The sequence below is a fragment of the Hipposideros armiger genome, unplaced genomic scaffold (assembly GCF_001890085.2).
Source record: "Hipposideros armiger isolate ML-2016 unplaced genomic scaffold, ASM189008v1 scaffold_352, whole genome shotgun sequence".
NCBI classification, from domain to species: domain Eukaryota; kingdom Metazoa; phylum Chordata; class Mammalia; order Chiroptera; family Hipposideridae; genus Hipposideros; species Hipposideros armiger.
The window spans coordinates 1872041-1887392 of record NW_017731702.1 but is presented as its reverse complement, the minus strand read 5'-3'; the positions used below and the strand labels follow the sequence as shown (position 1 = coordinate 1887392).

Below are 15352 nucleotides of genomic sequence, written 5' to 3'. Positions count from 1 at the left end.
AACTAAAACAATAATGAGATAATGCTATACACCTTTTAGAATGTCTCAAATCTAAAAATGTGAAAATATCAAATTCTGGTGATAATGTGGAGGAATAGGAAGTCTCGTTCACTGCTGGTGGGAATACAAAATGGTACAGCCACTTTGGAAGACATTTTGGTGGTTTTTCACAAAGCTAATCACGTCTTACTATACAATCCAGCAATTGTGCTCCTGTGTATTTAACCACCTGATTTGAAAACCTATATCCACACAAAACCCAGCATGTGAATGTTTGTAGCAACTTTATTCACAATCACCTCAAGATGCCCTTCAATAGGCAAATGGATAAAGAACTGTGGTACATCCAGACAATGGAATATTATTGAACAGTAAAAAAAAATAAACCACACACACACACACAAAAATACAACAAAAAAGAGCTATCATGCAACACAAAGACATGCAGGAATCTTAAATGCATATTTATAAGTGGAACTGTCTAATATAAAAAGACTACACACTGTATCATTCCATCGATGTGACATTCTGGAAAAGGTAAAACTAGAGATGGCAACCAGATCAGTGGATGCCAGGAGTTCAGGGTAGGGAAGAGTTAAATGGGTGAAACACAGAGGATTTTTAGGATATTGAAACTGTTGTATATGATACTGTAATGGTAGATATATGACACCACACATTTGTCAAAACTCAGAGAGCTTTATAACACAGAGTCGACCTTAAAGGATGCAAATAAAAAAAAAAACACCCTTAAATCATTTAGAATGTGAGAGGGTCTCAGGATGGAATGTAGAATGTGACTAAACAATCTCACTGTATTACACATATATGAAACAACCTCATTGACGAAGATGAGGGAGAAAGGTGCTGACCTAAGTAATTCCAGAAATGAGTGAAGTCTGCAAATGAAAGACAAAAGGAACTCTAGTTGATGAAGTGGAATAGGGGTTAAGAATTATGAAGCCACTATACATGTACACTAGAATTGAACCATTAAGTAAAGAGATGGCAGAGCCAGGTTTCTCACCATTGGAGTTATAGACAAACAAGGGCAAAAGGAGAATGATCCCTGTGGTAACAGATTAGAACTGGAGATATCAATATGAACTCAGGTTTACCTTACTAGAGATACAGATAGTTACATATAGAAATATTTATANATATATATATATATATATATATATATATATATATATATATATATATATATATATATATATATACACACTAGTTTTAGTATACACACATATACTTCCTTGGGTCTACGAGGGCCTAGAAGCAATGATACTCAGTGGCAATTAGCACATTTAGGGCTAGCTCTTTATTTCTAATACTATTCTCCAATCAAAGGAACCAAGGCTCCTTGGGAACTGGCTGATTCTAGCAAAGAGCAGGAAATATGCAAGGTAAAAGCCTGCAGCATCTTGTAGTACCAGAAAGTAAGGATGTGGGGATATGTCAGTGACACAGGAGCCACATGGAAGACCTCCCAATGGCCAAACCAGGAAGAATATGAGCAACAAAATAAATAAGGTCATACTGGATTATAGCTCAAAGTATAAAACTGATACTCACGAGTCCATACTAATATAAACATAAATGATTAAATAAATAATAGAACAGGCAACTTGCCCATGCAGAATTCCAAATAATTTATGTAGATACTTTGCCCTCAAGGGGGTATCCTTAAGTGTAATTGTGCATAGTGACTCCCTCCCAAAGGACAAGGTATAAAAAGAGGGGGGGGGGGAATAACATTACCTCAACCAGGTGGTCAAGATTAATATCAACAGTGAAGTCATACTGAAAGTATGTAACCTTGATAATGATGTGATAAGAATACTTTACCTCTATTGTCTTCCTCCTAAAAACTAATAACCCCAGTCTAATCATGAGAAAAACACGTGACAAATTCCAGATAACGGACATTCACTCCTGTAATATGCCGGCCATTGTTCTACGTAACGACAGTGAACAGAACAGAATGTCTGCCCTTGAAGACAAGGGTATCCACCTTTCTAATGAGGAAGACAGTCAATAGACAACATAAATAATAACTAAGTACATTGCATAGCATGTTATAAGGTATTAAGTACCTTATGGAAGAAAAAAAGAACAGGTAAAAATGGATTAAGGTGCAAGTTGTAATAATAAACAGGGTGTGCCTCACGAAAAAAGGGACATAAGAGCAAAGACTGGAGGGAAGTGAGGGGCTTAGCCAAGCGGTTACTTGGGAAAGAGCCCCTCAGACAGAGGCAAAAGCAAAACTCAGGGCCCTAAGATGGGAATGTGCTTAGCCTTGTCCTGTGAACACAAGGAGGCCAATGTGACTGAGGGAGCCAAGGCTGTAGGAGAGGAGGACAAAGGACTGATAGCAGGTGGGAGACAGACCATGGAGGGCCTTGTAGACCATCATAAAGACTTTGGCTTTTTCTCTAGGTGAAACCAGAAGCCACTGGAGGGTTCTGAGTAAAAGACTGACATGATTTAATTTATGCTAAGATAACTTTGAATGAGATGTAGACAACACATTGTAAGGAGGTGAAGGTGGAAGCAGTGAGTCAGATAGGAAGCCATTCCAGAATCAAGGCATGACATAAGGAGGGCCCAGAAGCAGTCAGATTCTGGTTATACCTTAAGGTAAAGTCTTAGATGTTGGGGGGGGGGGGGGGGGAGAGAGAGAGAGAGAGAGAGAGAGAGAGAGAGGAAGGATGGGCCTGAACAACTGGAAAGAAGGTACCACTGTTTTAAAAGTTTTTCCCTGTATTAACTCATCTAATCCCCACACTAAACTGATGAGGGAAGTAGTGTCATTGTTCCCATTTTCAGTGGGGACACTAAGACACAGGGAGGTTGTCCAGGTCACACAGCTAGTAAGTGACAGAGCCGGGATTTGACCAGACAGGCTGGTTCCAGAGTCCGTGCTCTGAACCACTACACCGAGCTTCCCTCCATGAGGGCAGCCTTGTCAGATAAAACGTTTTTGTATTGGGAAAAAATGTAACAAGACCAAAGATAATTCTATAATCTAGGCATAACTATGTGGGACTGAAGTAGAATGTTTGGCACAAGAATAAAAAGAAAAGAAACAGACTCATGGGCAAGAAAACACAAAGCAGGCAGAAGATACACTGAGAGGGATCTGTGTGGCTTTTAAGACAGAAGACCAGCTGTGAGCTCATAGCTTTTGCATTCAGATAGTCAAATGCTTACACCATTCCTATTGAAGTCATAAGTACTAGGCACAGAATGCCCCCTTGTGTAGCCTGGGCACTTTAATCCAATATTACACAGCTTAACAAGCTTTTTGCCTTTAGTAACCAGATTGTCCCCTAACTTTCCTGAATACTGTGGGCCCTAGAATATGTAGAAGGTACAGCAATATTTTCATAATTCTGCTGTTTGAATATAGACACAAATGCTCTTTTGGATGTTAACAGTGTTATAATTTGTAAGGATTTTGGGGCTACATGCACATGTACAGCATGACCTGATACAAGCTGTCAATAAACACCATGACGACCCCCAGATAGCCACATAAAAGTAAGAACCCTGTGCTCCTCAACTTGGGGGAGCTTGGTATGACAGGACATGCTGTGAGCCCGTGCCATGTGGCTGCATGGGTGAAAACACCTAGAGGAACTTTAATCTCACCCCATCTCCAATCAACACATATATTGGGTTGTCAGAAAAGTCATAATGTATTTTTTCTGTGTTTTTCATTGCAAAAATGCGTCATGACTTTTCCCACAACCCAATATTATTCCACCTGAAGTGGACAGAATCATAACCTTTGCTGTATCTTAAGCTAGGGACTCGCTTTCTTTTCCTCCCCACTCAACTCTGCTGAGTCTGTATTCTCTGTGCATATGCTATTTCACATTTTTACCAATTAATATAAAAGGCTTTTAAATACACTGCCTCATTTAAGTCACACAATCATCCAGCAAGGAGAGCTTGCACTAGCATTCTTATTTTATAGATGAAGAAACAAAAGCTGAGAGAGGTGAGCTGGCTCGTCCAAGGTCACTTGGTATCTACCACCCAGGCCTTCCAGCTTCAGATTCAGCCAAGTTTCCACACCAACACGCTGCTTCCCTGGACCCACTACACATTCCATCCTTGGACAGATCTGATTCTCCATCATAACCTCTCACACACCAGCCTCTTTCTTTCCATCACTTGCTCTGGCTCTCTTCACTTCATCCTTAATTAACTAATTTATCTTTGCCTTTAGTGCCTCAGGCCTCCACCCCACCCACCCCACCAGATGACTCCTCTTAGGTTACCACTTGGATCACACTAGAGTGTCCCCCCAGTCAGAGCCGGCCTCCCTTTCTGGCCTCATCTCTCTATAGCACCTGCAGGAAGCCTCAGTTTAATTTAGTCTATTGGCCATTCCCTCAACTTTCCTAATACTTTCATTCTCCTCGCCCTTGTTTTGCTATTTCTTTTTCACTTAGAACACTTTACCCACTAAGTCACCACCCATGTTGAAATTCTGTACATCTTAAACACAGAACTCAACTTCAGATCCCTTCACAGAGCTTCCCTGCTTGCTCAGTGACAGGATTCTCACTCATTTGGCATCTGTCAAATACTGCCCTATAACATAATTTCCTCTGCCAGTCCGCAAGCTCCAGGAGGTCGCAACTATATCATAGGCATCTCTGTATTATTCTAATGTCTAGCACAGAGCTCGGAACATAGCAAGTATGCAACAAATGTGTAAAATGCGTTGGTTAAATCAGTATTCGAGTTAAAACCCTACCCATGCAAACGTATGCAGTTTGAGAATCTACAGAAAAAGACACACACACACACACACCCTCCCCCGCCAAACTTTGACAATATCCAGAGGTTTCCCAATCTTTAAAAATTTGACAGAAATATGGGATAATTAAGGATATGTAACCTCATAATCTTATAATTTAGGTAACGATGTAGTCTATTCAATTAAGAACTCTACTCAGTTACAGCTGTAAAATGGCAATGTTCCCATAGATATTTAAATTTTTGTATTTCTATTTATTTATAATACAGATATAGGTTCTCAAGGATTCATAGAGCCTTATGTCATAAGTCAAATTTTGTAACTGGGCTCTGTACTTGTTAGGTAAGCAAACCCAAAGGCAATAAAGTCCTGAAAAGTGGGATGAAACCCTCCATGACCCACCAAGCCCTTGAATGAAACACTGCCTGTACAAATTCTACATTCAGTGATATGCATTTTGACCTGCTGATGTTTATATGGAGGGTGCTTCTGCCAGCTGTGATTTCTTTTTATGTAACATTCTAGATCTCCACTTGGATTCACATAACTTAGAATGTGGTTCCATCACATGTTGCTGTTAGCTGATAGGCATGTCAAACATTTCAAAGGCTACAGGGCGGTTAGGAGCAATGTACAAGGTCAGAAAGTATGCAAGAAAAGAAATCAAACTCTCCTGTTTTATCTTCTTTTATTTTTGCTTGGTTTTTGTCTTTACCCTACCGGGACCTTTGGCAATTGCGTGTATCTTCATACGTGTATATAACCACACCTTCTCATTTAGCACAGGTTGCATGTGAAGAGCCAAAACAGGAAAACACTTAAGGAATCTTGAGCTCCTCAAGAGAAATAAATTAGATCTGCTGTTTTCTTTTCGCTCCACTCTCCTGTGCTTTAGTCTTTATTTTTAAAAATATGAAATTCCCCCCATTTCTCAACCCTCATCTTTTCATACTGTAAGCAAGTGAAGTCACTAAAGGTCACTTAAAGGCACATAACCTTATGAATCTGTTAAGTTATGAATCTGTTATGAAGACAAAAGGCCATGGCATGGATTAATGGATTGGGATGAGACCCAGAACTATAAGAGTTTATAGTAAGTAAACGCTCAGACTTTGTTGTACAATAAGTATTGTGTGTTACACAATAACGGAGGCCCATAAGTACTAATTGTTTAGAGTCATACAACCATAAGCAGCCCTTCAAAAATTGAGTATAAATATCACAGGGAAAAACAAGTTATAAGGAAAATTTCAGAAATGTCTAAATATTGCTGTTTCTTGGACAAAACTCTACTAACCATTAGTTTGAGTTTTCCAAGAAAATGTGAGAGCCAGAGAATTTTAGAAAGTAGCAATTTTGACAAAATGAAACCTATGCAAAGTGAATTTTAGTCCTTCATTATACAGTTTATAAGTTTGAAAGAAGAAATCCAGGCTGTTAATAATTCTGGAAAATATTTTTTTCATGCAGTATATTTATAACAATAACTATTATGCATTCTCTCTCTGTTTATTGAGATCCTTATATAACTAAATCTTCCCTGGATAATCTCTGTGTCACCATTTGACTCCAGTTGCTTCATAAGCTACTCTAGCACGTGTCTAAAAACTGTGTGATGGGTGGTCTAAAATAATTTAGGATTTAAGAGTACCTGCGGTTTGCTAATAATATGAACATTTACACATTTAACCAACATGTATTTAACCAAGATCATCCCTTAAACTGTGAGAAATATGAGAAAGTGACATTATAATACAACAGACAATAGATTTTCCCCACTGAACGACACAGTTCTTCCATTGACAAATTCACCTCTTTCCAGAAATATACAAAGTTAATTACAAAACAGTAAGAGCATAGTGTTCCTTAAGCCATCCGAACAAATCACCTTTCTTCAAAATTTTAACATAACCTTAGTGTCAAGTGCATCAATGTACTAACCAAAGGATTTTGTTATTTCTAAACACTTTTATACAACAAAAGGTTGTGAGGAAGTTTTTTATAAGCAAAACTGGTGGTGGCTACTCAAAGGATCCATTACTAATTATTGTTAGGGATTTTAAATGATAACTTACCAAAATTCACTTAATGTTCACCTTTGTTAGTTCTTTAGAATAGGAATTTAACTCTAGAGTAAACATAGTGTCTTCTGAATATAGTGAACACACCACAAAGCCAGAGCCCACAGTGAGAGGTTTCCAGACCCGGCAGAAAGAATCCATTGTACAGCATGGATCTCGGTCCGTGCTCAAAATATCTAATGATATTTTTCATGTATACTGAACTTCTTTGAAAAGCACTGTACTGTTTCACATCCTACTCTCATTGTAACAAAATGTACTAAACAAAGCCTTTGCATTAGGTTTCAAAGCAGCTGAAAAACTGGCTGCTTTAGGCTCTAATTATCAGAAGACACTTCTCTGGGAGCTTTGGGCTCTCAAATATCAGAAACCCCAATAACTTATCATAAAAATACAAGCTCTAGGTTTTGAAAAATATACAAAATGCACTGCACGTGGAAATATCTCTTGATTGTCAAGGAAGACAAGATATCATAGCTTTAGAGATTCATGTTGTGCTTCAGTGATCTTTGTTTTTGCAGATTCCATTTTTCACAGTTTTGGGCAGCCTCTGACCTTTGGTGTAAGCACGGTACCAAAAATGGAGAAAGAGCAGCAGGAAGATGCACCCATAGCTCATAATGATGTATAGGAAGACTGGAAACTGGTACTTGCAATCCTCCATGAAGAAGAACTGGCCTATGTGGATGGTGACAATAATGAACTGGACCTGGCAGATGAAAGAATGAAAAATATTGTTTGATATGAAGAGTCACAATGGGGCAATTATTTAATGCATTCTTTGCCTGCTTATGTTTAAACACTCTCCAGCCACACTCCAGGCTACTGTGGGGTAGGGAACTTGATCTTTCAATCTAGCCTCCATGGGAGTGATAGTGTGTGGAATAGTGTCAAAATCCAAATGGTAATGTGGAACCACTATGCAGTTCCGCCAAACTGCACAACTTCTGGGGACCCTATCCACATGTCCCTGGAGCTGTGCAATGCCCTTTCCTACTCAGAGACCCGTCAGAGCAAGTTTTCTTTGCAAGGCCTCGACCTGAGTCCTTGACTGGTAAAAAGCACATGGGACCACTACCTTATGGCCTAATTTTCTAGGATAGTTTCAATTTCAATGTTTTTTTGTTCAACCAGATATTTCAATTTCAGGGAAATAAAAACATTCTAATTAGAGCCTCACTAATTCTGTAGGAGCCAAAGCATCTCTGAGTCCCCACATCTGCCATCTGTCCTCTACTATCGTAGATAAAAATACTCCTTATCTGCCAACAGCAGCAGCAGAGACTCTACAAGGAGTGGGGAGCATTAGGGACCATCTCAGTGATGCTCTTTGTTCCAGCGTATTCTACACAGTCTTAAGAGTGACACTTTCTGGGCTAATGTCCAGATTTCTTGGATATCTTTTTTCTCCTGATTAAAAGACAACATGTGTTCTGTGGAAATTTTAGAAAAGTAAAAATCTATTAATAAAAAATAGCAACTACCCACAATCCATACAGTTATAACCATAGTTAAGATTTTCACATAGTTTCTTTTATTATCATCATTAACTTTCCTTGCATTATCTTAAGGAACTTCTATGATATTCCTGTGCAATAGCTACAATTATTTCTCTCATTTTGCAGATGAGGAAATGAAAACTTAGGAAGACTAAGCAACATCTTCAACATTCTATGCAGGTGTGTTTGTGTATAATCAATACATTTGAAATAATAAACAAACATCTATTCTTTCTATAGAAGCACTTTCCCACATCATTAAAATCTTTAAACATTTAAGAGTATACGTATTAAGTGAAAAGAAGCCTAATACAAAATTGCATATGCAGTACAATACAAATCATACAAAAGGCCAAAAAATGTATACAGACACTTAGGTCAACGTTGTTCAAGCAGTAGTTCGCTGTAATCAGAATTGTATGGATGCTGATGGTAACTACTTTGAGCACCTCTTGTAATTGCAGAAGTCAAACATGACTTGTATTCATCTTCTGTTATTGGTATAAATTATTGAGTATTACAGTTTTAATACAGTTTTTTTCTTAAAATGTGTATACATTTTTTGGCACCCTCTGTATATGAAGCTAGAAAATAAATCAGCTCTGATTATCCCTGGGTGGTAGAACTATGCTTATTTTTTTCTCTTTGCTTAATTATAATAGATGTTCCTATTTCTCTGCAACAAGCATATATTACTTTCAAATCAGAAAATCTACTTAAAAATAAAGGAATTGTAAATAATTTTCATGACTTCATAATATTCCAAGGTAGGAATTAAGATAATTTATTTCACCATTTCCTTATAGCTGGTTATTTGGGGTGATGTCAATTTTGGATACAATAAGCAACTCTGCAAGGATATACTCTAATATTGATTTAATATCCTTACAGGATAAAAATCAGTCTATCTCCTGGGAGAACACATTATGTGACTATGCAGAATTTCATTTAACAAGCTGTAGGATTTTCATAGAAATTAAGCTTCAACAGGCTATCTACACCTAAATTCATATTTTCTTTTATAGTGTTATTGGCAGAGTATGACAGTGATTTCCTATAGATCATAAACCTGGAAATATGAGAATCACAGAATTCTTCTTTTAATAGAAGACAAAATTTAAAGCAAATCATCATCTCAACCTATGGTTACTCTTCAAAATAATGATATGCCATGTATTTTTGTGATTAATGCTTGGAAACTATTATTAGGTCTCAATTGAGTGGCTCTGTTCTTTTGAACATTGCTTACTTGAAGACAGTACTCTATGTTATCAGAAAAAAAACACTTAAAAAGCAATTGTGAATAATTTTCATGACTTTGTAATATTCCAAAGTAGGAATTAAAATAATGTATCTCACTGGTTCCTTATGTTTGGTTATTTAGGATGTCGTCAATTATATATATATAATAAAAATATATATATAAAAATATCATTACCCCACATCTGTAATCCTCATAGTACTTTTACCAGTTGGAGGAGAATTGGCTTATAAATGTGAGGACTAGATAGGCAGACACACAGGAAGGCTCAAAATTCTCACAAGTTACATTCTCTCAAGGCCATTTAGATCTAGAGTATGGAATTTCTAATTTAATATTGTCTATTGAGGTTCACGTAACTTTGAGATTATTTGATCACAAATGTTTTATATAAATGCATAAAATAGTATAAAGATACACATTTTGGTTTAATTGTCTGAGCCTCTTGACTACCAAATATGTTTTATCTTCAACAAAATTAGTGACAGAATGTTAATAACATAGAAAGGATAATGATGTGATGCCGTATAGAGGCCAGACACTTTATATCCCTATTGTTTTGTAAACTTGGTTCTTTATAGTTGGTATCCTAATGCACAGGGAAGACAAGTGACTCTAGTTTACTCATATATATTGTTTTAAAGAAAATTAATTACTCACAAGCTGTAATGTCGTCAAATATTTTTTCCACCACAAATACTTCTGGTAGGCTGGTCCCAGGGCACAAAGTCCATAGTAGAAATACATGACTACGTGCACAGCTGTATTGAGAAAGGCATGGAACGTTCCCAAACCACCTGGAAAATAAGATTATTATAAGATGGGGCACTGCTCCTTACAATGAGACATATTTTTTACTGAACTGAGATTTTACTATGTTATTTCTTTTAACTTTAGTAGGAAGAAAATCAAACAATATATAAAACATCAGTCTTGTTAAACAGCTATCAAATTAGAGGGAGCTGGATAATATATTCATTTAGTAAAATATGAGACAAATCTTAGAAAATAAATTAGCATGTCTTTATTCTGTTATATCTTGACTTAAGATGGTCTTATGATTTGTGTTTACTTTAACAAACAAGGTTGAGTTACTTTTTTTTTTTAAGATTTTATTGGAGAATTGGGGAAGGGGAACAGCCAAGTTGTTGTCCTTCAGTCTTAGCTGTGGAGGGCACAAATAGCTCAGCTCCAAGTCCAGTCGCCATCCGGCCACCCGTTGGCAGTTCAGCTCAAGGTACCGTGTTCAATCTTAGTTGCAGGTGGGCGTGGCCCACCACCCCATGCAGGAGTCAAATCGGTAACCTTGTTGTTAGGAGCACGTGCTCTCGCCAGCTGAGCCATCCTGCCACCTGTTGGCAGCTCAGCGGCAGCTCAGCTTGGGCACAGCTTACTGGCCCATGTGAGAATCGACCTGGAGACCCTGTTGATCAGGGCTTGTGCTCTTAACCAACTGAGCCACTCAGCTGGCCCCTTGAGTTACTTTTTATATTGCTAAATAGTAATCACATTTATTTTTTAGTGAGTGTTAACATATATAAAGTACACAAAGTATATTAATCTTAAGTGCACAACTTGATTTTTTACATTATATATATATATATATATATCCCCTTCCACATAACTATTACTGAATTCAAGATATAAAACATTTCCAACACAAGGTAATGTTCCCAGATCCACCTTAAAAAAATATACCCCCCCGAATGTAACTTTTATTCTGACTTCTATCATCAACTATTAATTTTGTTTGTTTTTAAACTTCATATAAATGGAATTACACTGGCTATATGCTTTTGTGCCTTTCTTTCAATCAATATGTTTTTAAGATTCACCCAAGTTGGTGTGCATATTAGTAGTTTGCCTTTGCATTGTTATGCAGTATTACACAATATGAATATATCACAACTTATTTATGCATTCTCCTATTAAAAGATATTTGGATTCTTTCCAGTTTGGGTTATTATAAATAAAGCTATGAAGAATACTTCTGCACATGTCATTGTGTGAAATCAAATTCACTTCTTCCACTCTCAATTTTCCATAAATATTTTTAGTGCCACAAAACTTTGGCAGTAAAATCACAGGCTTTCATTAGCAATCAATGTTAGGTTTGCTGTAATCAATTACTGGTTTTCCAAAATAATCATTTATTAATTGTTAAACCATCTTCATTTACTGCTTCCATTTGATTATTATGAACTGTGCCTTCCTATCTTGGTTGTCCTCTTCTCAGTTCACCACAGCTCCTACTGATCACATTCCATTTGGAACACAAGCAAAGAACTCTGGGGGAAGATAAGGAAAGATCACTTCCGCTGTCTTCGCTGGACCACTAGTACAGTGGAAGGGATAACGGGGTGATTAGTTGTGTGTGGGGGGGAGGGGACACAAAACTCTTCCCTGGCATCTCTTTCCAATCTAGAAGAATGTACATTCTTTTTTTCATTTTTTTTTAAATAAAGTATTTTTTAACTTTATTGGGGAACAGTGTGTTTTTCCAGGACCCATCAGCTCCAAGTTGAGTTGTTTTCAATCTAGTTGTGGAGGGCGCAGCTCACTGGCCCATGTAGGCATCGAACTGGCAACCTTGGTGTTATGAGCACCATGCTTTAACCAACTGAGCCAACCAGCCACCCTGTACATTCTTTATGGACAGCCTGATTTAGCTTAGTAATGCTGGCTGAAAATTTAAATTTTTCTCCATAATATTCTGTTCTTTATCTCAGTCTACTTTAATTCCAGAAATAAAGCAAAACATCATAAATTTGGATTAATTATGTTAGAAGAAGGACCAAATTCATAAACACTATGAATTACAGAAAATTTAAAGCAAAATAAAAATTTTTGCATAAGAAACTAATTACTTTTCAATTATCATTCATAATTGCAGCAATTCTTGATATTACCACTACTAAAATATTCCCTTAAAAAAAACCTGTTTTAAATAATTATTTTAAATAGTTTAAATATTCTCCTGATGCCTCATTTATGCTGTACTCTGCTTCATAAATTTTCCCTTCCTGAATACAGTAAATCAAATTTCAGCTAATCTTTTAATTATCACAAATTTCAAATCAGAAGACACTGAATAAATGAAGCTTAATAGCCTCCCAGCTTTTATTATTTACATTTGGATTAGTCTTCTCTCCCAAAAGAAACTTAAATCAATAAATTATAGTGATGTGAATACACCTTTTCTAGGGTAATTTAAAAATAGAATAGTTGTCTACTTCTGATAGTTTAGGAGTCAAGCTGCTTAACAGGAGGATGAGCTAAATCTGAAGCCTATTTTTGTCTCATGATTATATACACTCAGGAAATCTACTGCACTCTTGATAACGACCTACATCAGAGCCTGTCTCACTAAGACACCACTTTTCTGGGTTTTGGTAGAAAAGTGTCTATTGTCCATTCAGAAGCTTTCACCATATAAAATCCTAAAAAGATGATCCTATGGAAAAAAGTTTATCAACACACTAGTGTAGCTAAGAGTGTTTAGTAAGGATTGCTGATCAAAATAAGTCATCAAATGAAATTAACTTGCATATTTTCTCTAGTTATTTTCTAATGAGTTATTTTAATACATTTGTTCACAGAACAATCACATTTTAATTAGTAATGTTTTTCACATCTTCTTTGAAAGGCTTTTCTAATAAAGTATTTTCTGAGCTTGCTTTCTTTACAATAACAGTGTTGAAAAGCAAAAATCTTAGAATGAATTACAATTAGAATCATTACATTTTACACATTTGGTTTGGGAAAAATAAAGGAATTACCTGGGTAATTACCATAATTCTCCATATCTCTAGAAGGGAGTTTGTGCATAATTAATATAAAAACCTTGCCACAGAAATATTTTCATTATATTCAAAAGAAAAGCTGGATTGCTATTATCCCAGAGAGCTGTATCACAGGCAAACAGGAAATTAAATACTAGATAGAGATCAGCTGTTGTTCAAGTTTTCAAAAGAATAGTTTAGAATGGACAATTTCATTCTACGAACCGAAGCCAATGCCAAACCACATTTCTGGAAATACCTCAGCTCTCATTGCTGTGCTTATCACTGAATAGGTATGAGGTGTTTACTACATGCCACATGTAAGACTGAACAGAAACGCCAACTCATGGAACATATCAGAAAGAAGGAAACATTATTTTCTACTACTTACATTTTGTAAAGTAGAAGAGGGATTAAGGTGTGGACAATGAACCCACTACAAAGCGCTTGATGTTCGTAGGTGTGGTAACATTGAAAAATTGAAGTATGTCTAAATTTTGATTATTGAAAGCACTGCTTTTTTTGAAATGGAAGCTAGACTATCAATGAACTCAAAGATAGTAGTCAGAAAAGTGATCAACTCTATTCTTCAAATAAAATTTATTTTTCCCATTATAGAATGAATTGATGTTCAATATAAAAAAAATAGAAAATATAGAGAAGGGCAAAGAAGGAAACCACTTTTTGTGTCAATATCTCTAAATCACTGTAGTTTGGAGTATTGCCTTCAAATCTTTTTTCTACTTAAATCTATTGTTCAGTGTTGTGCTATAAAATTCTGATCTCCCGGAAGAAATCTGAATAAAAATTATAAGGGTATAAAAGAACCTTTTCTAGTATACTCTAAAAATACAATAGTCATCTATGTCTGATAATTTTGGAGTCAAGATGCTTAAGAGAGAAGATAGCTAAATAACTCTCAAGATCATTTGTGTTTCACAATTATACACATAAGAAATCATAACCATTCTAATCTATTAGTGGATGTTTAGGTCTTCAATTTTTCATCAACACAAAAAAAGGTATCAATGAATATCACTGTAGAAAGAACTAAGAGACACGATATGTATGTGAGAGAAAATAAAAACATAAAAAGTAAAGTAAAATAATGGAATTAAATAATACAGCTGGCCTTGATTTGTGAAATGGGCACAAATGAGATTATCTTGTTATAACATCAGCTAAATTTTTATATTAACATTCATTATTAGAAAAAACAGCTACGTTTACTTTTTAAAAATCTTCAACAGATAAATGCCAATTTGGGGCAAGGGGATACTTTACATACTGGATAATCGGATGCCCATGGCCATGGTAGGGACAGCTGTCCTGGTTCCTCTAGGTTCTGGCATCTCTTTCGTGCCACTAGCTTATCCATGACCTACCTCTCTTACTCTGGGACATGAGACATGCAGATATTTTCCGCATACCTAGAGTCTAAAGCTCAAACAAGGGTTCCTCAACTGTGGTTCCTCTTTTCTTTTAGTCTTGCAGAGTCAGAATGCCAATAGAGGTGAGCTAGTCACAGAAATGTTAAAAGCATTATCTAATATGGGCTGCAGGCCCACTTGAAGACTTCTTAAATTTAAGAAACTTGCATAAGTAAATACCCCAACCTGCTTAGGCTAACAAGAATATATGTCCCTGGGGATATGACTTATTTAAAACTTTATGATAGGGTAAAATTACTTAACCTATTTTTTCTAATTCAAGATGTACAAAAGCATAAAACCAAAACCAAAGAAAAGGACCTGTTTGCCAAGCTTCCTGTTATTACTATTTTTCATTTTTATTTATCTTTCAAAATTATTTTTTTCAGTTACAGTTGACATTCAATATTATTTTATATTAGTTTCAGGTGTACAGCATAGTGGTTAGGCATTTATATAATTTATGCAGTGAGTCCCCCAATTAGTCTAGTACCCACCTGGCACTATACGTAGTTGTTGCAACAT

General features: G+C 36.2%; 1 protein-coding gene across 3 annotated transcripts in view; it reads right to left on the bottom strand.

Moving 5' to 3' along the window:
• Positions 1 to 1231: 1231 nt before the first annotated feature.
• The window catches only part of ELOVL7 (ELOVL fatty acid elongase 7), an 88990-nt gene continuing 74869 nt past the window's right edge, over positions 1232 to 15352 (bottom strand). For all 3 annotated transcript variants that reach the window (XM_019661546.1, XM_019661545.1, XM_019661547.1), the window contains 2 exons: positions 10276 to 10412; positions 1232 to 7564 (listed from right to left, as the gene is read on the bottom strand). In XM_019661546.1, coding sequence (XP_019517091.1) covers positions 7355 to 7564; positions 10276 to 10412 — 347 coding nt within the window. In that variant the 3' untranslated portion in view covers positions 1232 to 7354. The remainder of the gene's footprint in view (positions 7565 to 10275; positions 10413 to 15352) is intronic.